Source organism: Polyodon spathula, chromosome 15 (assembly GCF_017654505.1).
Source record: "Polyodon spathula isolate WHYD16114869_AA chromosome 15, ASM1765450v1, whole genome shotgun sequence".
Lineage (NCBI taxonomy): Eukaryota > Metazoa > Chordata > Actinopteri > Acipenseriformes > Polyodontidae > Polyodon > Polyodon spathula.
In genome coordinates this window covers 19,155,606-19,177,494 of record NC_054548.1, presented here as the reverse complement: position 1 = coordinate 19,177,494, position 21,889 = coordinate 19,155,606, and the positions used below count along the sequence as shown (strand labels likewise).

Here is a 21,889-nt window from a genome sequence, read left to right as displayed (position 1 = left end):
TTTTCCAGTCTGTCACATTGCGTCTGTGTTGCTTCAGATGTGTACAGTCATGTCGCTGCAAAAGTATCTTGTCGCCCAATGAAAAATTACATCACGTCTGGTATGCAGCGGCCTTCAGACTTTATGGAACACAGCTGATCAAGTTTCTAAAACCGGAGTTGCGTGTAGTTGTGTTGGACCTTAACTAGAGGGGAGTGTTTATGAGAAAAAAAATAACTAGGTTCAGATTTTAGTTGTCCATTTAAGAAGTATTCAGGTAAACAATAGTACAGTAATTGCAGACATCAGTATATATTAAAATGCAGTTTTGATTGTGTTTAATATGGCTCCCAGCAAGCAGGCAAGCAAGCAAGCCACACTGTCACTCTGAAAGTTTTTGCTTTTAAAATGTAAAGGTGTACAGTGTAGTTAGTGTAGCGGAACAGCAATTTCAAATTAACATTCCAATGTGTTTAAAACATACAAGTCAGCAGTTTTATTTTCATTTTTTTATTTTCCTTTTCAGAAAAACAATACATTCAAGCTGCAGCATATTATGAAATAAATATGTAAGCACATTTGTATATGTACAAAGTAAATGAACAATAAATTCAGCAGTAATACATTTTCTAGTCAATTAGCAGCTCTCTACAGCAAAAGTATAGGGACTATTTTGCATTGTAGGAAGGATACATCCAATGAACCATCATTAAAATTTTAAATCTAGCGTTTTGGTTTTTTTTGTTTTGTTTTGTTTGTAAAATAATGTTAAGCCATTTCATAAGTGCACACTTGAAGACATGGGTTGTACTGATACTCCACTACGCCTCGTGCCTCACAACACACTACAATATAGAAAAAGAACGCTATATTGAAAAACAAATATCCTTGTAATCTTCATGTATATACATAGGTATGTACAAAAAATATAAATAGAATAATGTATGGGCCAGAATATTTTATGACATAATAATATATGTCTCGAGTTGGTTTTGGGCTGTAATGCATGAGTGGCACAGCCAAAAGTACGTTACCAGCCCAAAATACATAATATTGTGTGACCCATATATTATTTTATATATTTTTTGTTTCTTAAAGCAGACAAAAGTGAATAAAACAGAAAACATGTCTATATGTATTGTCTGTTTTTCATCTGTTGCAAGAAATGTATAATTTTTATATTGTCATTATTCATAAACTGATTAAAAAAAAAAAAATTAATTTTTTAAATTTTGTTATAAATATAAAATTATGTAGCGAAAAAAAAGAAGGTTTCTTCTGCCATAGCTTAGCTTTGTCCTTAGGTAGGTTTAGGACTGCTGTCTGTGAGAGTCCTGGAACACACCCACATCTCCTGCATAATAACCTTCAAAATCCATTTAAAGGTTGTAATAGTGTTCTCATACTTTGTATCTGGCAGTGACTAGTAAGGAACAACGAATGAGAACTAGATCATTTTAAAGAAAAGGAAAAAAAAAAGACTTCCACTTACAATAAAAACAAATAGTAAAAGTAAAACATCGTTTCAATGTACATGTAGTACAACACATTAAAGCACTACAGCCAACAAGGCAATAACTTTAAATATAGATTTTTCTTTTTTAAGAACTAATTTGAACTATATATCATTTTTCATAAATATGAATAATTTAGATTTACAAACGTATCTATTATGTAAAAGTATAATTTAACTAGTATAAACATATACCAGAAAATACATTTAATAATAACATCTTATACCAAATGATGAGGTATTTTACTTTAGGAGACAGATGGAATAAATGTGTGGACAAGTAAAGTGCATCACAAGTAAACATTTCAAATTAAACCAAACACTATTATTTCCTAGCATTGCATAAAGTAGTTGATGCACAAAAAACTTCTATCAGGTAGTAAAGTCTGGCACTAATTTCATAAATAACACTGAAGACTCATCAAAACAACTTTTCAATAGGTAGCTTAATTGAGTATTGCAAAGTGTGTGTTGTCTTTTTTAACATTTTTTCTCTATATAAAACAAATGTAATTTGAATGTGATACTCTTTGCAGATGTTACCCTAAATGACGTTGAATGAATTGTGCCTTAATACTCTGAAACTATTGAGATGCTACTCTTCTCCACTCTTCTCTGATCCAGTTCCTGTAGCTGCTTCAAACTTCCTGTCGACAATGCGAACTGGAGACTTGCTGGAGCAGTCGTAAGATTTTCCACCAGATCCCAGGCGTGTTCTGCTGCGAGCTCCAGGTTGGTAGAGCTGCATTGCCGGACGGTCCTATTAGAATCAAAGTGCAAACAAAAAACAACAAGCATCTTGAATGTCTTTAATCCAAATGCCTTTTTGTTTTAATGGTTACTCTGTCAAGGACTGTTTATTCATCTTGCTTACTGTTTAATAAGTTAAATAAATTAATTAATGTTCAAATATAACCTTATATATGCACAACATGCAATCAATATAAAAAAAATGGTTTGGAATGGTAAAATAAATACTGACAATGTAGAAATAAACTTAAATACAATGAAGGCCTGTAACAAAAACTAACTAACTAACCAGCTAACTAACTATCTATCATCTCTGAATAATATGTGATACTTTATGTGTGTGTGTGTTTGGGTGTACATATGTGTGTATGCATGTACTGTATGTGTAGATCTACAGTATGAATGCATTTTACTTACTTTAGAATCCTATACATTTTTGTGATGATAAAAGACTGTTTAGTAAATATATATTTTGTATAATTATAATAAAATATTATATTTTAAATAATTGTTAGAAGTTAATACATTTGCTCCCATAGATAGTACCATCAGCTGCCAAGATTTATATTGGATGCCACTTTCCACAGGTGTTTTTCACTTATTTCATAGAATGTGCTGTAATGTGTTCAACTGCACATCAAAGATATTGACAGCAAAAGCCTGCATAATGTGTTTCAGTTTTCAGTTTATAGTATTTTTAAAACTGTTCCAAAGAAATGTCCCGTCCCCATTTGAAAATTGTTTCTGTCAATCAAATTACCTTAACATAAATATTAAAACCAGAACAAAACACAATCAACTTTTTATGAAGAGCTTAGGACTCTGCTGAAAACACTACTGACAATGGAATACAATACATAGGAGTTTAAGGAAGAAATACTGGAATCAAGTAACAGCAGAGCAACAGAGCTTAAAACTACCTCCGAAACATAATATTTTATTTTTTGCTTTGCCAGTCTTTTGCAAGATTAAAAATACATATAGTGTATTTCAGTAGGGACAATCCCCCTCACCAAACTAAACTGAGGTTTCAGCTGTTTCTAAGATCCACACTGTAAGGATTTTACATACCACTGCAGTACTTGTCTGTAAAACGTTCTTGAACTTCTACTTAAATTCACGAGTGGTCTAGGATAGTCCATGGAGGTTACTCTGAAACACGGGGGGACACTACGCTACAAACATAATTGTGCATACTGTACATGCAATGACAGCTTTACAAATAACTGAATCTTCAGTAATGCTGCACTTAAAAAGAGAGAGACTTTAAATTCTTTAAGAAAATAAGAAAGATTACAAACAAGAGAAAGCTATACAGCCCTTTTAAAGTAATCTGGTTTCTAGTAGCTGACTACTAAATTAGACTAAATTTACTTTATTGATACATTTCACCCTCAAAGTAATACTTTATACAATCATTTTAAGAATGTTTATTTCCTGACTGTTTAAAATGTGTGTTCTCTTATCATTTCATGTTGTTGTCACAGCTTAGACAATTATGTATCTTGCTTATTATCTATTCCGTGGTTTTCCAGCCATTTCTAAAATATTTGTTGAAGTGAAATGACCATTAGGGCGTTTGCGGTTTGGTTAAACTTTTGGGGCTATTGATAATGTCTTCATAATGTGTTGTTGAGTGAACATATGAAATCATTGTTGGGTAGTATAGTGGTGTGATAGATACATGTAGTAAACACCTATGCAGACGAACACTTGTATTTTTTGGCATTGATGACAATGATGGACTTTCAACACCTCCCCCAGCTGGCATTGATTAATTTATTAATTAAGAATAAATGAAATGAAAAGTCAACCCCTTTACAGCCAAACGTTTTTGTTATAGATGTCACACCACACTGTCTTTAAAGTGCTATAATTTGAGACAGTAGAATTGTATTTTTTATTTCCAGACCCTTGCCAGAACACACTACTACTTATATAGTAGTATAGTAAAATATAGAGATTACTGTACATGGGATGTTACAGTTTATACATCAATATACTTCTAAATAAACATTTCTAAAAATGCTTAAATGTATTAGATGTCTTCATTGTCCTTTGAAATAGAAAATACAAACAGAAAGTATTTGTTGGGCAAATCTGTTAAAGTGGGTGTGTGAGAGAGTGACAGCTTCAAAGCAAACAGCATATTAATCAAGCTGTGTAAGTAAACAGAGGCAAGTCTGGCAGGTTCACTAAGGGCTTAAGTGGCTATAAACAAAGTTTGCTACAGTTTAATGATGAAATTCCGTAGTTACACAGCTAAGACAGGATGCATACCTCAAAACCAAACTGGGCCAATGACGGCTACCCAAAGACCACTAGGGGAATTGAACATAGCCAATAGAGGCTGCAAAGGGGTTAAGCTGTACAAGTGGCAGACGATCACGAGAATCAAATCTAATCTTACCAATACCAGTACGAAAAAATGGTCTTTCATACTGCAAACCGTCTTACCTTGTGGATTCTTCATAGCCCAGTGGGCCCAACATATTACAGAGGAGCGTCCCTAAATCAGTGTACAGTATTTGCAAATACATATTTTAATTTTGTGTTTAAGTTAATGCACAAATTATTTCACCTTCTGTAAAAACCAAAACTAGCTCACTGAAGATATGTTTATCCTGTTAGAATAAAAAAAAAGAAATAATTTTAATGCATTTCACACAGGCAACCTCCATTACAGATTGAGATAAACTAAAGTTATGAGGGTTAAAATAACCCCCCAAAAAACATTTATTTATATAATTTTGTACTGTATATAATAAATAGTAAGTAATGTGTTTAACACCTGTTGATCATGCATTTTTAGGAAGTATAATAGTGGATTATATAAAAGAAATCTGTCCATCATTGTCATACTTCCTTTTAGTGAATCAAATGAAACACTTCCTTCAGACAAGGAGGGGATGGAACAAACTTTGCTTTCAATGTTTTTGTAAATGTTCTTACTTTTGCTGTCAAAATCAGGCACTACCCCTGGATTGAGCCTTCTCCCAGACGTAACAACATCATCCCACCCTTGATTAGAAATTCTCGAAAGCTAGCTGTACCTTCGTTGGCAGAGCCCCTCCTATCACGTCACGACCCTCTGAATGGGAGGTCCTTTTCTCTTGATGCACTAACACAGACTGAGAAACATGTTCCTTAAATCAATTTCAGCCCAACGAAGCCCTAGCCCATTTCAAGCTAACTGAATAATCATAAAGTCACAGACACCCAAGTGTACAAAAAAATAACAAATATACAGTGCTGTGCAAAAGTCTTAGACATGTTGTATTTTTCTACCCTTGTAAATTGTAATCTTAATAGCAATCCATGTGATTTTTAAAAAACTACATATCAACATTGTGTTATATAGTACTTTACATATAAACTGTAAGTTGATGGATGCCTATTCAGCAGTTTTCCAACTCTAGAACAAATTATGAGGTGGTGGTTATGTTGTACCGTAATTTGTTTTGGAGTCTACGTTATGTCCTACATACATATTAAATAATGGACAAAAAATGGATTTGAATATGGAAGATTTTTCCCTTGTGAGATACAGTAGAGAATGATCTGCAGCACTATGGCACTGTGGAAATGCAGACCTTTCTATGTTATAAGATGCTTCTATAACATGTATCCTATACAAATGTGGCAGAAAGTTGGATTTGGCTTTCCTTTTAAAAGAAGCAGTGACACTTTATTTATCAATTGCAAAATCCATTCATCAATTTTTTGCACCCTTCCAACATCCTTTTTTGTATCCTTCTTGTATGAAAAATGTAAATGGGTGAGATGATGAGAAAGAACTTACATGTACTTCTGCATATTTGTAATAATATTAATAATAATAATTCCAAGATTTTAGTACTGCAATAAAAATGTTGACATCACATATTTTTTTGAAAGATGCACAACCCCACTCACTCACCTTGTTGCGGATGCGGTCTTTTAGATCATCTCCCCTGTCTTCTTTTCCCAGTTTGTCACCATCCAGACAATATGAATAACTGTTATGGATGTCTTTCTTAGCCCTGTCGTGGCAGTATCCCTTTCCCCACTTGGTCTCTTCCTTTCGTCTCATGAACTTGTCAAACTCGTAGTGGTGTCTCTGTCTCTTACGCTCATCTTCACGGCACCTCAGCCTGTCGGGGTCCTTCTCTCTTAACCGCCTCCCATGCTCTCGCTGCTCTTTGTCACTCTCTGTCTGCACTCTGGAAAGAAATGTCAATTAAGCAAACAAAATATTATCACACACCAACATTTTGCTGGTACAGTCTGCGCCACTTAAATCAGGACACTATCAGTATTTCCTCTTAAATGGGACAGAACTCTGGGAGAAGGTTCTTCCCAATGCTATTTATGTTGTTTAATTGGGACGCCACTTCGTTTAATTGGGATACAGCATTTTCAATGATGAACGGAGACGGTTTTTCAGAGCAAGACAGGTTTGTTTAGTGCAGTGATTAAGTGACTACACTGTGACTTCTGTAAATTGCATAAACCAGTGTTTTTTACCTCACCTGCCATTTGCAAGTTGTCATCACCATTGCTGTTTCAATTCGATCTGCTGTTAAATCCAACACAGAACTCTCATGACTCATGTTTTATAACTCCAATTAGAAATAACAATTATTACATTTTAGGAAAATGCAATTAGAAATTACATTTTTTCAAGACTTTTTTTTATAGGCAACTCTTTCCTATTATACAGTACCTTGTTCAACAGGCATGGCTGCTGAGTAAGTAATAAGTGATTTATTTTGTTTAGAAAAAAAAACAAAAAAACAATTGACTTATATTTCAAATGATGCATTTAGCATTTATTCATAATGTGATGTGATTTCATTATTTTTCTTTCATCTGTGGGGGTCGAACCACCGCTTTGGAATTACTCTAAATGTTGTCAATGACATACCAACAAGTTCCCTTGTGCACATTGTAAATGCCTCTCGTTTAATTGCGTCTGCCGCTATGTAGGATATTTTTTACATGTCCCGAGGCATCCCTATAAATCAGTGCCGACTGTACTTCAGATATGGAGCTTGGCATTTACAATATTACATTGCTTTATAAGTCTGTTTTTGATAATTAACAAAACACAATTGCATTTTTATGATTTACAAAGAAAGACTAATTGTACAGCATGTGAGAACGCACTAGCGAGTTAGCTAATGGGAAATTACACTGGGTGACTAATACAAGTACACTTTTACTTACTTCTCCTTTTGGTCTTTGGTTACAGTGTCTAACTGTTTTGATTTCATGTTTTTATCCCACTTCCCCTTTTCGATGTCTCCACAGTCTCCCTTTTCCTTCAGCTTGTCCAGGTCTTGCTCATCATCCTTATCAGGCTTTTTAAGGAGCTAAAATATAAAACAGATATCAGGAAAAAATATTAAATTACTGTACATATGAATATAAACCAAACAAACCAATATTTACCTTCATTTTTGTTATCTTAAAATATCATACAATGTTTGAATAAAAGATGTTAAAAAGAAAGGAGACCTTAATCTTGATGTCTTTCTCTGCTAGCTTCTTCTGCTTTTCAGTTTCCTTCCTTTTGCGCCGTTCCTCTTCCCTGCGTTTCCGTTTCTCCTCCTCTCTCATGCGTTTTTTCTCCAGCTCCCTTCGTCTTCTTTCTTCTCGCTTCTCCTCCCTGATTCTCTAGAAAAGGATGACTCAGTCATACAATGTGTCTAAAATCAGGAGCTACATTAAAAAAGACTATTTTTGTTTGTTTGCTTTTACCCCCAGAAGAAATTACTGTCCTTGTGTCCCTTAACAAGAAGCACATGCACATAGATTTGCTGTATTCATATTTTATTTACATACGAAAAACACTAAACACAGCAATTATTAAAAGGTCATGTATTTTGGTTCTAAGAGAATAGCTTTGAGAACTGCACTTTAAAGATGATTGCTACATTTAAAAGGTAGAGGTAAAATAAATAATTGCACGGAATATTACAAGTTTATCTATTGATACTGTTAATGTTCTGATAACAATACATTTTACATTACTTATACCTGGTGATCATGTGGAATTTGGTTGTTTTTACTTGAAAATAAATTCAAACAAACTTACTCCTACCTGCTTTTCTATTTTCTTATGTTTTATGTATTCCAGAAGTGGTGTAGTTCTTTTAGCTGTACAAAAATAAATAAAAATACAGACAAGCACTATTATTTTAAACACATCACAATATAAGTACTTTTTTGTATCTCTCTTCCTATTGATTACTTTACTTTATACAAGCATGTCACCATATAGAGTATAAGCATATTTAAAATACAGGTTGTTGACTCATCCAGTACTAAATGTTCCAGGGACCATCAACACTTTGAATAGCATCTGTTGTACAGGTAATACTATTTTAATTGTCCCTCTGGAGGACTGATTTGGAATGTTGCAATCTGATACTGACTTTAAGATTAGGGTTAGGTTTGGGGTCAAAATGTTTTAGGGTTAGGATTAGGCTTATATGTAGATGCTCCTGGAAGAATGGATGTTCCGGGAACATTTTTCGGTTCGAGACAAATCAACAATAGATCACTCTAAAAAAATGCATGATTGTAGTGTCATTGAGAAACAGTGATATCAAGTATTTTCAGAAGCAGAGCCAGTGGTTCTACCTAGACACAAAAACTCAAAATTAAACGGTAAGCAAAAAAAGAAAAGAAAACCACTACAACGCTAGTGGAACCACCACTTTGGAATGACTCTTCTACATTTTAGCAATAACATACCAATAAGTTCCCTGGTCTTTGCCTCTATCTCTCCAAGAAGTGTCTCAGGATTGGCAGTGGCCTTCTCTTCATCCCCACAATAACACTCCAAAAACTTTTTGTATTCAGGATCTGCAGTGAGGAAAAAAACAAGTCTCCTGTTTCCACGGAAAGTGGGCACAAAACCATAAGATGTCATTTATCTGTAACCTGTGGCAAAAGTCAGCATGCTTTGATCTAGAAATTAAGGACAATAATGACTGCTGATCCAAAAGAGCTGTGCTAAAAAACTCCACAGGGAACGTATTACTGATGTACCAACCTGTAACAGGTATGATATTTCATTAAAATTTTAAAAAGATCCTTGATACCAAAAATGCCACATGTGCCTAGAATGTAAAAAATCCAGCATAATAGATCATTTAGAACCATAGTATATACTAAAAGAAACCAACTTTACAAAATCAACTCTTGTGAAGGAAATGTAAAATCAGTGATGTGGTTTTCTCTGCCAAAAATACAATTAAAGCAGGGCTTCTCAAACTCGGCCCTGGGGACCCCCTGTGGCAGCTGGTTTTCATTCCAACCCTGCTCTCAATTACTTAAAAAGACCCTTAATTGAACTAATAATTTGCTTAATTAGACATTTTTACTTAAACAGCTCTTAAACAGTTGCAGTTCTAGTTACTTATCAAATGTTATAGCTAACTTGAAATATGCAAGGGTTCAAGAGCTGAAAACAAATAAAAAGGTCTAATTAAGCAAATTATCAGTTCAATTAAGGGTCTAGTTAAGTAACTGAGAGCTCGGTTGGAATGAAAACCAGCAGACACAGGGGGTCCCCAGGAATGAGTTTGAGAAGCCCCAAATTAAAGCCTTTTAACTTTGGGCATGACATCTTATTTACCTTCTTCAATACTGCCAGATTTGGTATCTTTCTTTTTTAGCTTCTTTTTGGATACCTTTTGGAATGGCGCAAATTCCACAACAGCAGGATATTCTTGGCCTAAATGAAATTAAATATTTATTAAAATGTGTTCAACAACAGTCATTCTAATTTTGTTAAACACAATATACATTTTTGAAGAAGCTTACTACCATCTTTTTCCCTGGAGATCCTGGGAATCCTTTTATTTTATTTTTTTGCCACTCATAAAACAACGCCAAGGAGTTTGATATTTGGCTCTTTTTACAAAGAGTTGAAACTGTTCTTTACTGCTGAAAATAGTGTGCTTTGTGAGTAGAGCCCATCATAAGACCTCTACCTCTTGAGATATTAGACTTCACCTTCAGCCTCACCAAGCCCCTTCAAGCTTTTAACTGTGATACCTAACAACAGGTGATTTTTCGTATTATTTTTTGTGAAAAATAATGCTATATTTTAATTACTTTTAAGTTAATATTCAATTGCAAAAAATGTATTACAAATTTAAAGACCTTACCCTTGTGATCTATAAATACATATCCATCAAAGCGGTCTCTGAAGAGAACTATGTCTTCAGGGTTTTTAAAATTGATGTATGCTCTTGAGAAAAGGTGTGGATAAAGGCTGTAAATAAATGAATAAAAATAAAACACATATTTTACAGGTGTATGTTAAAGTAACAGTCCCTCTTAAAGTGAAACTAAATGACCTTAAATCAATTCAAAATAAAATGTATTTATTTTGAAACCTCAAGTTCAGATTTTGTTCAAATGTTTTTAAAAATACACATATTTTTATACACATATAAAAAATACAATATTGTGACAGAGTGTGGCAGACCGGGAAAAGGCATGAATGTCTAAGTGGGAAACTTACAACGCCGGTTCAGTTTTTTTTGTTTTGTTTATTTTGTTCTGTAACCAAAAAAAAGTAGCAAATACCTGTTACTTTTTCTCCAGGTCTGACCACATAGGCCTCTAACCCAGAGGCAGATAGACAACTCGGTTTATGCTAAAACTTTATTTTTTAAATAAAATCGTAATGGAAAGCTTAGTTTACAAATAATATTCATATAATATGAAATATATGGTAAGACATACATTACAAAATATCATGCACTTGTCCTCAACATAAACACCATTTGATTGAATTTATTTATGTAGTAGGGCCTTTGTTTTCTTGTATGTATGTATGTACCTACTTGTGTGTTTATTTATTTGGTCTATTTGCACCCACCTTTGATCAGCTGAGAAGAACTCAAAGTAGTCATAAGCAGGCAAAGGGTTAAGTTGTTCCTCAAGCTGTTCCTTTGAGAGGTTGGGAGGCAGGCGTCGAATAACCACCTGTAATATAAAACAACATATTTTTCTGGATAAATAATGTAACTAATATATTGCAGCTAATGTACTAAGACCTGGGACAAAAATATATACAATCAATACCCCTACTTTCTAGGCCAAAATGTGTATGTTATATGTATATAGCTACACTTTTTTGTATCATTTTTTTGTATTGTTTTTGTTCTGCTTTCTGTTGGTGTCATGAAAGCTAATGTTAATTTCTATCTGTTTGACTTTTGGGGGGAATTTAAGTTATTCAAAGCTTGGACACCCTCCCTATATTGGCATTATTAGTAATGGCCCTCAGCTAAGCGGTTTCTTTCAATGGCACTGCACATCTCATGTCTGAGTAACTAAAATATCAATTCCCATAATAAAACTGTTTTAAATAGCTAATACCAGAATATCCTCCATGCTAGATACCAATTAACATACTACGGTTTTAACTCAATAATGTATACATGGACACCTACCACCGGTAACGTGGCTGTCAACCACAATGTGGTCTACTGTTTTAGTTTGTTTTATTTTTTTTACGAGATATATTTATTAAAATGATTTTTTTTTTCTTATTATATTTTGTAACGTCACATAGCCCGTATGCTATACACTGTATCGCTGTCTGTGGTGCTGATATCAGTGCCAGAACCGCGTCATTCGGTCACCTATGATTCTGGCACCCCCGAACCAAACGGTGATGACTATGTAGTTATACCTTGGTAAAGACTTCTCTTTTCTCTTCTTTGTGCTTGATGTTGGCTGGGTTAGAATCTTGTTCCCTAAAATGTATTTCGACTATCTTTCTTTCCCTACCCACGGTCATCACCTCCCTCTCAGACCTCATTGCTCTCTCTCTCTCTCGCTGTCAAGGAAACAACACACAGGCTAAGCTCGCGAGAACTGTGCCAACTACCGCGAGCATTAACCTCTGCGGTTTAATTGACATATTGAACTGCAATCGGCATTATCGATACACAGAAAGTAGCAGTGCTGGTTTAGTTTGAAGTTGTCACATTTGGCAGCCACCGGTTACCCTGAATAACACTAAAATTAGACTACCCAAGGTAGTGGTCCAATATTAATGTCTGTGACAGTAGCCGACTGTGTTGTTTGCACTCGTTTTAACCCATTCCACACAGGGAGGGAGTGCTATTTTTATATTTTTCTAATTACATACTGTTTTTGGTCTGAAGACTAAGATGTACAAAACAGTAATACATCTTACAATGTTGTGTGCGTGTGTTTTAAATAAATAAAAAAAACAAAAATATTTATATTAATGAAACTAAAAAACAAAAAAAAAACTAACAACAGTTGTAAGCACTGGTGACCACCTTTTACAAAATGCAATAACGGAAACGCGGGGGCGCGGGCGGGTGGGGGGGTAGTATTGTATTTTTACATAGTTTATACCACTGTATATTTAATAACAGTATTTCAAGATTAAATATCAATTTATTAACTTTGAATGGTTCTTAATATCATTTTCACATCAGTATCCAATTCTAAAATTTATGAAACATATGAAAAAAAGCTTGAAGAGAAACTTGCACTTTTCCTAATCCATTCCTCTCTGAATTTATACTGTGCGTTAAAAGTCACATGATAGTAGGAATATATAGTTGGATGTCTTAGATTGGCTAGCCAGAGTGCCAATCAGTTGGGGCTGCGTAGGCACTGCAAAATGATGCGGGAAGGGCGGGGCTTTGCCCCAAACAGGTTACGTGGCGCTAAACTATGTAAGGCCATCTGGGTGTTCTTCCCAGTGATCAGGGAATCTGAGCCATCTCAAAACATACTTTCTTAAACGTTTTTTATATGCCTTTACTTTTCTCACACACACACACACACACACACACATATATATATATTATATATATATATATATATATATATATATATATATATATATATATATATATATATTTATATTTTCTGTCACTGTAAAACTGTCAATAACGCCGGGTCTTTCGTAAACGGCGAGTTATGAATATCCAATGCGCGTTACACTGGATGTAGTCGTTAGTGGATTCTATTGTTTTTGTTATTGTTAACAGTACCAGTAGATGCATTTCAATTTTTCAATTAAGATTCGTTCTTCTGCTTGTTAATTTTCTAACGTTTTGCATATCCTTGTTTACTTTCGCCTGATCTGTTATAGATGTTTGTTGCCTAAGTACAGAAAGGTCATATTTGAATGATCTAAACTACCGTGGTATTTAGAATAAGAACTCTGTACATATAAATGTCACATCTATATAAAAAAAAGAAAACACCAAATCTCTTATTTGACAAATTTAATAAGCACAGTACATTACCAGTAGTTACAGGTTGCAAACATCAGTAGTGTTAACAGCACGACTTCAAATACAGTCTCTATGCAGTATATGGCATTTATAGGTTTTGTTTCTCAATAAAAATAAAACAATTTTGTAAAAAGTAACACAAATGAGTGTATTTCAAAGGAAATGTGTACCAATTCCTGAGAAATATTGATTTTCAGGTGGCTGTAGAAAAAGGCTGGGACATAATATTTAATTCTGAAAAGCTGCTGTATCCCCCAATCATGTTCAATTACATACCACCGTTCTAGGGGTTTACTCCATTATACCCTAGTTACTATTCTGGGCACTCTTCTTAATCAGGAAGCAGACATTACTGGCTTTTCTGTTTGTTTACATGCCTGGCTTGAAGGTATAGCAGTTTCAATGGCAGGCCCACAAATGTATTTGGTCTTTGAGCCTTTCAAATAAGTGAAATTAAGAGTCATACTTCTGCTATTACATACAGCAGCAGGATGTTTCAAACACAAATATATAGTACCAACAAAGCGAGTACTTCAGATATATGTAGGAATGCATTTGTGTGTATATATCTATATATGAGAGAGAGAGAGAGAGAGAGAGAGAGAGAGAGAGAGAGAGAGAGAGAGAGAGAGAGAGAGAGAGAGAGAGAGAGAGATACACCTATGCCTTATAATTTACTGTGTCTTTAAATTATATATATAAAAAAGAAAAATTAAAATGTTTGGAATATGTCTCAGGTTTTCTACACATGCACACACGTTATAAACATCATGTGTTGGATGGGGAGCATCAGATGGAACGGATTAGTGACGCAGTCAACAAAGAGAATAAAACACAAGCATTGTATTTCAGTCCAGAAGTGGCCCCATCTGAAAAACAGTAAAAAGGATTCAAACATGACACGCCTTTTTAATACATACATTTGTATAGTATTATATACTCTGTTACATGCAGCACTACATTATTGCATGAAAAACACACATTATACTCTGTTTACAAGATATATCTTCACATTTATATAAATAGTGTATTTCAGGGTTAATATTTCTGGTCTAAAGTTTCAATGATGTAATAAAAATATAATTACAGGGTGCATAGTGTGTAGGAGGGGAAAACATCCGTAAGCATTGACAAATTCAGGAGACCAAGGGCCTCATTCACAAAACTTGTGTTAACACCAGCCCTTACCGTGAGACTTATTTCTACAAGTAAGGTGGTATTCACTAAGGTGAGTGCCCCTTATTAAGGTGTGTGCTGTGAAATTCATTAGCATACCACAGCGAGAGCCTTAAACAAAGGACGCCCTACAGAGGACCCACAGCCTATAAGAAAGGAGCCAAGATAGAGGAACTGCGGAGGAGACAGTCTCTACCCTGCATAGAACAAGTGGAGGGACTACTAGGGCTGATAGAGGCTGGATATTCTCTTTAATTTCCTCATTAAAAAGACAGTATTGTGTTTGTGCTCAATCTGTATCTTGTCAGAATTTCTTCCTTGTCCTAAATATTCTGAGTCTCCCTCTCCTTCAGGCAATGATCCTTCTTTTCTCTCCTTTGAAAATGCCGCCTTTCTCTGTTAGCAAGGAGTGCCTCCATAATGAGATGAAATAAAAAACACATCCTGAAAGGTAGCTTTTCTTAAGGATCTCGGCTCATAACACCTGCTTCCCATCAGTGTTACCAAGCAGTTGATTTAAGTGCACCTTCTGCTTAGCATGGTTTAGTAAATACCATGTGCATACCATTCCCCTCATTGGTGCTATCTTTGCACATCATTGTAATACATTACACTGCATTAGGCATATTCAGCAGATGCTAAATCAACCCAACACCTTATTTTTGAAGTGTGTTACTTGGAGATATCAGTCTTCCTCGCTCTCTAGGGGGCCTCATTAACTAAAGGCTGTTCTGCTTTAAGGTGCACCTTATCTAGGTGGATGAATAAGGCGCTCAGTGGCACACACACCTTATCCCAGCAGAACGTGCCTGAAAGCAAAAGAGCCTTTAGTGAATGTGGCCCCAAGACATTGAGGGAGACGGACATCTCCAAGTAACACATGATGCGCCCTCTAGCTGTTTTTATTATATAACAAGGGCTATGACCTTTTTACAAGTCATTTAAAGGCTGCTGCTTGAGCCACATTTCTGCCGATCTGGTCTGGTGGACTCTTTATGACATTTATTTATCCAAAAATAATATTGCATAAGAACATTATTTGGAATCTCAATCAAAGTGAATGATAGATAGATTTCACTTGTTATACAGTATAATACATACAATTATAATCATGTAAAATAATTAAATAGAAACATTTAGTGGAGTATCAAACCGCCATTCATTTCCATTCAGCTGCTCCAACAGTGACAATTTAAGAGGATCACTTACTTAATTGAAATTCAGAAGAACGAATGTTCATCCAGAATTCGGTTTTAATCTTGACCACTGTAGCCCTGAATAGAATACAAAATGATAATGGTATTGCACAGATACCACTGTTTTTACTATTGATGATCGCATAGCATATACAGTGTGTATTTAAGCATTGGGAAAACCAGTAGCGTCATCTTAAATACACATGCACCAAATGCTATATAACACCCCAGAAGTCCAACATAATACATGTTAATAGCAGTGTTCTATTTATCATGAATTCTTAAACAGTAAACTTGGAGTTGTAGTCTTATAACGGTATATCATCACTCAGATTTTTATGAACTGTATTATACTTACTGAAATATTCCTTTTTTAGGAGCATCGGATTTTGGTCCCATCCAAGTATAAACCAACCCAGTCTTTAGCAGGTTATTGGCATGAGTAACTGCATTGGACCCGGCACACTTTATATATAAATATTTAAAAAAAAAACAAACAAAAGAAAAACACATAGTAACTATAACATAGGGATAGGATATTTTATATTTTCCAATGTACTGACCTATATTTTATTTCATAAAAAAAAAAAAAACATTAGTCAGGATTCGGTCAATGACTGAAAAACATAACAATTTCATGATTTGTACATTTACAAAATTATCAAAGAATGAAATGAAAGGTTATTTCGGTCTTCGAGCAAATTATTTTGATCAAATTGCAAAATGTAAAATATCAAACAAGAAAATTGCGAAACGCAAAAGAGACATCATCTTCGGTTTTTGAGTAAAGTGATACAATCAAATTGTGAAATGTAAAATACCAAAGAAGCACAGAACAAACCACAAAAGACGAGACAGCTTCTTCGTTTGGTCTGCTGGAGGATCTCTGGAGCACCTTTACAGACAAATAGCCGATTCTGGGGCTATGCAAGGCTTCATCTTTGTCAAACAAAGAAGCGTTTCTGTGTGCGTAAGGGTGTTTAGTGGAATTGTAAATGCCACAGCAGCAAGCCTTGCAAAAACAAATAGTGATTTGTATGTTTCTAAATATAAATTGTGACTTTTTTGTAAACAAGCTCTCATAATGTTGTCATCTCATAAAGAGTGTACAAGTGATACCCGATAGCAAAAAAGAATGATAGCTGATAGCAAAAATGAGTGATACCGGAGTGGTGATTGAGGAAGTTATTAATGCCTGATACTTGACAGGTGATACCTGAGGATGTCTTAAAATGGACACCGTACATATAATATGAATAGAATACTACATTTTTAACTGTGCTCCTTTTTTATCTAAAACTGTATTTGCTAAATAACAAGATGAGAACATTATTAATTTAATACAAAAATAGCGTATTAAAATGTTTGTATTTCACTTGATGCCCATTTCTAACACCCTGCAATTAATTGCTATTTGCAGATTGAGCAGCATCTTTAAAATCTGTTCGGGAACTATTTGCTCAAAGCACATTTCACAATTTGAGCAGGCCTATACTGCTTAACTCAAAGGTCGAAGAAGTGGTCTCTTCTTTGTGCTTCGATCTTCGCTTGTTTGATATTTTACATTTCAGAATTTGATTATATCGCTTTACTCAAAGACAGAAGCTATTTTCCATTTCGCAATTAGATCAAAAATAATTTACTCAAATAGCGAAATAACTTTTCATTTCATTCCCGAACAGATTTTAAAGATCATTTGTAAATGTTTAAATAGCAAAATGTTTTTTTTTTTTTCTGTCATTGACCGAATCCTGACTATGAATGTACAAACACACACACACACACACACACATATTGTAACATGTTTAATATATATAATTATTATTATATATATAATATATATATATATATATATATATATTACTATGATGAAAAGACCACAATAAACCTTTGGAGGTCGGTCCACGGTTGCCACGATCTACATAGATGTATCAGAGCCGAACGGCTTGCAGTAAAAAATTTTTGTACCCCGGGGCCAGTTATTGTCACTGAAAAGAGTAAACTTTTCTTTTATTATATTGTTAATCGGATTTAAAGCCTAAATTTGGGTTTTGGTCAACCCAAAGGTACCAATAAAATCCATGGTCAAATAAATTATTATTATTATTATTATTATTATATAATAATAATAATAATAATAATAATAATAATAATAATAATAATAATAACTAGAAATTTCAAGCAATTTTATGGTTTCCAAGGAGTTATTGAGAAATGTAAGCATTTTGATTGGTTGCCATTCACTCAGTTGTAGACACTACTCTGAAGTTTCAAGAATTTTTGTCCAACGGTTTTCATTTTATGCACAATACATGCAACTAGAGCAATGCTGAAATTTGATTGGCCCACAGCAGCCATTTTTTTTTTTTTTTTTTTTTTTTTTTTTTTTTACTGTAGCAACTTCATTTGGGCAAACTTTAAAGAAAACCATACTTGCATCATGTATGCCAAGTTTTGCTTTGATCAGAGTTTTGGAAAAGACATTTGTTTGTTAATTAGGTTATCCAGCATGGCCGTCATACCACTGAACCAATCATCTTCATTTCAAGCACCGTGCATCTTGGACAATCCCTAACCATGTATACCAAGCTTCAGAACTCTGATGGTTTCTTACAAGATTTTTGTAAATTGTCCAAAATGTGTTGCAAAATCCATTATGGCTGCCAAACGATGTGATCAATCATGTTCATTTCAGCTAAGTTCCTGTTGGTGTCTACAACTCTGAAGAGTTTTTGTGCAACGGTTTTCATTTTATGCAACTTACGGTTTTGTTGGTGGAAAGAAAGATAATAATAATAATAATAATAATAATAATAATAATAATAATAATAATAATAATCATCTTAACAACAACAGGCTTCTCAGTCATGGGCCTGGAAGCCTAATAATGCATTTAAAAAGAAAATGTGTGCTGGAATGCTTATTTTGTTTTACATACTTGTATTAGTAGATTTGAAGGATTGATACTGTTTATTAGATTCACTATGTTATAGAATCACTAGCTTTCAATACCTCAAAAGTTTCTTCAAATGGAAATTTAAAGAAACAGATGCAAATGTTTTTCATAGTTACCGGTAATCTAATAAATAACTTTTATTATTGATTACCAATACAGTAATCATACCTTTCAAAATTGAGAATTGATACCATAATGTCTAAACTGGAAAAAGTAACAGAATGGTAGTAAATTGGCATATTGCTCATCTCAAATGCATCAGAATTTAAAGTAAAAAAAAAAGAAGTTATTTTAACAAATCATCCTAGCACACAGGCACAACTGTCAAAGCAGTGTGGGTCAAGGTTACTTCAGTTGTTTCTACCAACCTGGCTTGCGTTTCGTGATGCAAGTTCGATCTGCTTTTATTGTGCCTAAAAAACATAAGCCAAGTTAGTACAAACAACTGGGGCAACCTTGGCCCCCATCGGTTTTACAGTTGTGCCTCTTTGCTTTGTGCTGGGCAAGGTTGCCCCAATGGTTTCTTGAAACTTGGCTTGTGTTTTTGATATCTCCACTTTAAATGGCTGGGCACTTTTAACAACTTGCCATTTTTTCACACTGCCAATGTGTTTTTGTTTCAAATATCACCTTTTTACTTAATGCATAATAACACACATTACAGGAATAGAAAAATTGTTCAACCTATATTGAGTGTATGTATTGCTGTTGGATAAGGTAATTGTAAATAGTAGCCTAGTCAGTTAAAAGGGTTAACATATGAATCTGTGTAGAGTAGCAGTTATGTAGTTGGAGTGAAAGTATGACTAGTTAGGGTTCAAAACCTGCCATATATACAGTGCCTATAGAGAGTCTACACCCCCACTCAATTTTCACCTTTTGTTGCCTTATAGCCTGGAATTAAAATGCATTAAAATAGTTATTTTTTTCATTTATCTATACATCCTACCCCAACTTCCAAGTGAAAAAAATATTCTAGAAATTTATAGAAAATTAATTAAAAGTAAAAACTGAAATAGTGGTCTGACAAAACTTGGAAGATTGCTGTCCATCAACGCTCCCCAAGAAACTTGACAGAGCTTGAACAGTTTTGTAAAGAAGAATGGTTCAATATTGCCAAATCTAGGTGTGCAAAGTTGGTAGAGACCTATCCCAACAGACTCACAGCTGTAATTGCTGCCAAAGGTGCTTCCACCAAGTATTAACTCAAGGGTTTTTTTTATATAAAAACTTTTTACCCCTTAATAGTGTGGAGTATGGTGTGCAGATAAGTGGGAAAAAAATCCTCATTTAAATGCAGGAAACTGAGGCACTGACACAACAAAATGTGGCAAAAGTTCAAGGGGGTGTATATATATATATATATATATATATATATATATATATATATATATATATATATATATATATATATATACACACACACACACACACACACACACACACACATACATACAGTGCCTTGCAAAAGTATTCAGACCCTTCCTATGGTGTCCCATTTTGTGAAATTACAAAATGATGCATACTCATTTTTTTAAAACTTAATATTTTATTAAAAACTTGAATGCTCAAACTGAAGACTTCTAAGGGTAAGATAAGTTATAGTAAAAACTAAAGAGAAAAAACTGAAATATGTTGATTGCATAAGTAATCAGACCCGTCAACTCAATATTTGATGGAAGCACCTTTGGCAACAATTACAGCAGCAAGTCTTTTTGAGTAAGTCTCTACCAACTTTGCACACTGGCTTGGTGCAATTTATGCCCATTCTTCTTGTCAGATTTGCTCAAGCTTTCTCAAGTTGCTTGGTGATCGCTTACGGACAACAGTTTTCAAGTCTTTCCACAGATTCTCAATAGGATTCAAGTCATGACTTTGACTAGGCCACTCAAGGACATTCACTTTCTTATTCTTAAGCCACTCCAGTGTAGCTTTGGCCTTGTGCTTTGGATTATTGTCCTGCTGAAAGGTGAATTTTCGTCACCAGTTTTAAGTCTTTAGCAGACTAAAACAAGTTTTCCTCTAGTATTTGCCTGTACTTTGCTCCATCCATTTTTCCTTCAATCCTAATAAGCTTTCCAGTCCCTGCTGAGGAGAAGCATCCCCATAGCACAATGCTGCCACCACCATGCTTGACTGTAAGGATGGTGTTGACTGGGAGATGTGCGGTGTTGGGTCTGCACCAAACATAATGCTTGGCATTTAGACCAACAAGTTCCAATTTGATCTTGTCTGACCACAACACCTTTTGCAACATTTTTGCAGGATCACTCAGGTGCTTTGTTGCAAACTCCATGTGGGCTTTTTTAGTTTTAGTAATGGCTTCCTTCTTGCCACCCTGCCATACAGGCTACTTTTGTGAAGTGTTCTGGATATTGTTGACTGATGCACATTTTCTCCCATCTCAGCCATTGAACTCTGTAGCTCTTTCAAAGTTGTTGTTGGCCTCACAGTGGCATCCCTCACCAGTTTCCTCCTTGCCCAGCTGCTCAGTTTGGAGGGACGGCCTGATTTAGGCAGTGTCTGGGTGGTACAATGCACCTTCCATTTCTTGATGATTGAGTAGACTGTGCTCACAGGGATATTCAGAGACTTTAATATTTTTTGTACCATTCTGCTGATCTGGGCTTTTCAATGACTTTATCCCTGACTTGCTTTGAAAGCTCCTTGGTCTTCATGGTTGAGTCTTTGCTTGAAATTCACTACCCGACCAAGGAAACTCACAGACAGGTGTTTTTATTCTGAAATCATGAGAACCACTTATATTGCACCCAGATACAGGCCATTCAACTAATTGTGTGGCTCGTTAAGGTCATTTTGTGCACCTGAATTAATTTAGGTTTGCCACAGCAAAGGGTTTGAATACTTATGCAATCATGACTTTTCCATTTTTATTAATTATCTATTTACTTCTTTCTTTTTGTTTTTGCTTTGAATGTGTGGAGTAGGTTGTGGAGTATATATGTATATATATATATATATATATATATATATATATATATATATATATATATATATATATATATAT

General features: G+C 34.5%; 1 protein-coding gene and 1 long non-coding RNA gene across 3 annotated transcripts; both read right to left on the bottom strand.

The window, feature by feature from the left end:
* Window positions 1–1,738: 1,738 nt before the first annotated feature.
* LOC121327708 (regulator of nonsense transcripts 3A-like) lies at window positions 1,739–12,078 on the bottom strand. Of its 2 annotated transcripts, XM_041271856.1 has the most exons (11): window positions 11,943–12,078; window positions 11,124–11,230; window positions 10,405–10,511; window positions 9,870–9,968; window positions 8,984–9,094; window positions 8,328–8,383; window positions 7,742–7,900; window positions 7,451–7,596; window positions 6,162–6,444; window positions 5,296–5,373; window positions 1,739–2,252 (listed from the first exon to the last, which is right to left on the bottom strand). In XM_041271856.1, the coding sequence occupies exons 1-11, from the start codon at window positions 12,069–12,071 to the stop codon at window positions 2,088–2,090; spliced, it is 1,440 nt and encodes a 479-aa protein (XP_041127790.1). In that variant the 5' UTR covers window positions 12,072–12,078; the 3' UTR covers window positions 1,739–2,087. The 2 variants fall into 2 exon arrangements, with proteins under 2 accessions (XP_041127790.1, XP_041127791.1); XM_041271857.1 differs by lacking the exon at window positions 5,296–5,373.
* A 1,462-nt stretch (window positions 12,079–13,540) lies between these two features.
* On the bottom strand, window positions 13,541–17,478 carry LOC121328076. The gene is made up of 3 exons (XR_005951639.1): window positions 16,264–17,478; window positions 15,919–15,983; window positions 13,541–14,402 (listed from the first exon to the last, which is right to left on the bottom strand). It is a non-coding gene; the product is annotated as an uncharacterized LOC121328076 (long non-coding RNA).
* Window positions 17,479–21,889: the final 4,411 nt, after the last annotated feature.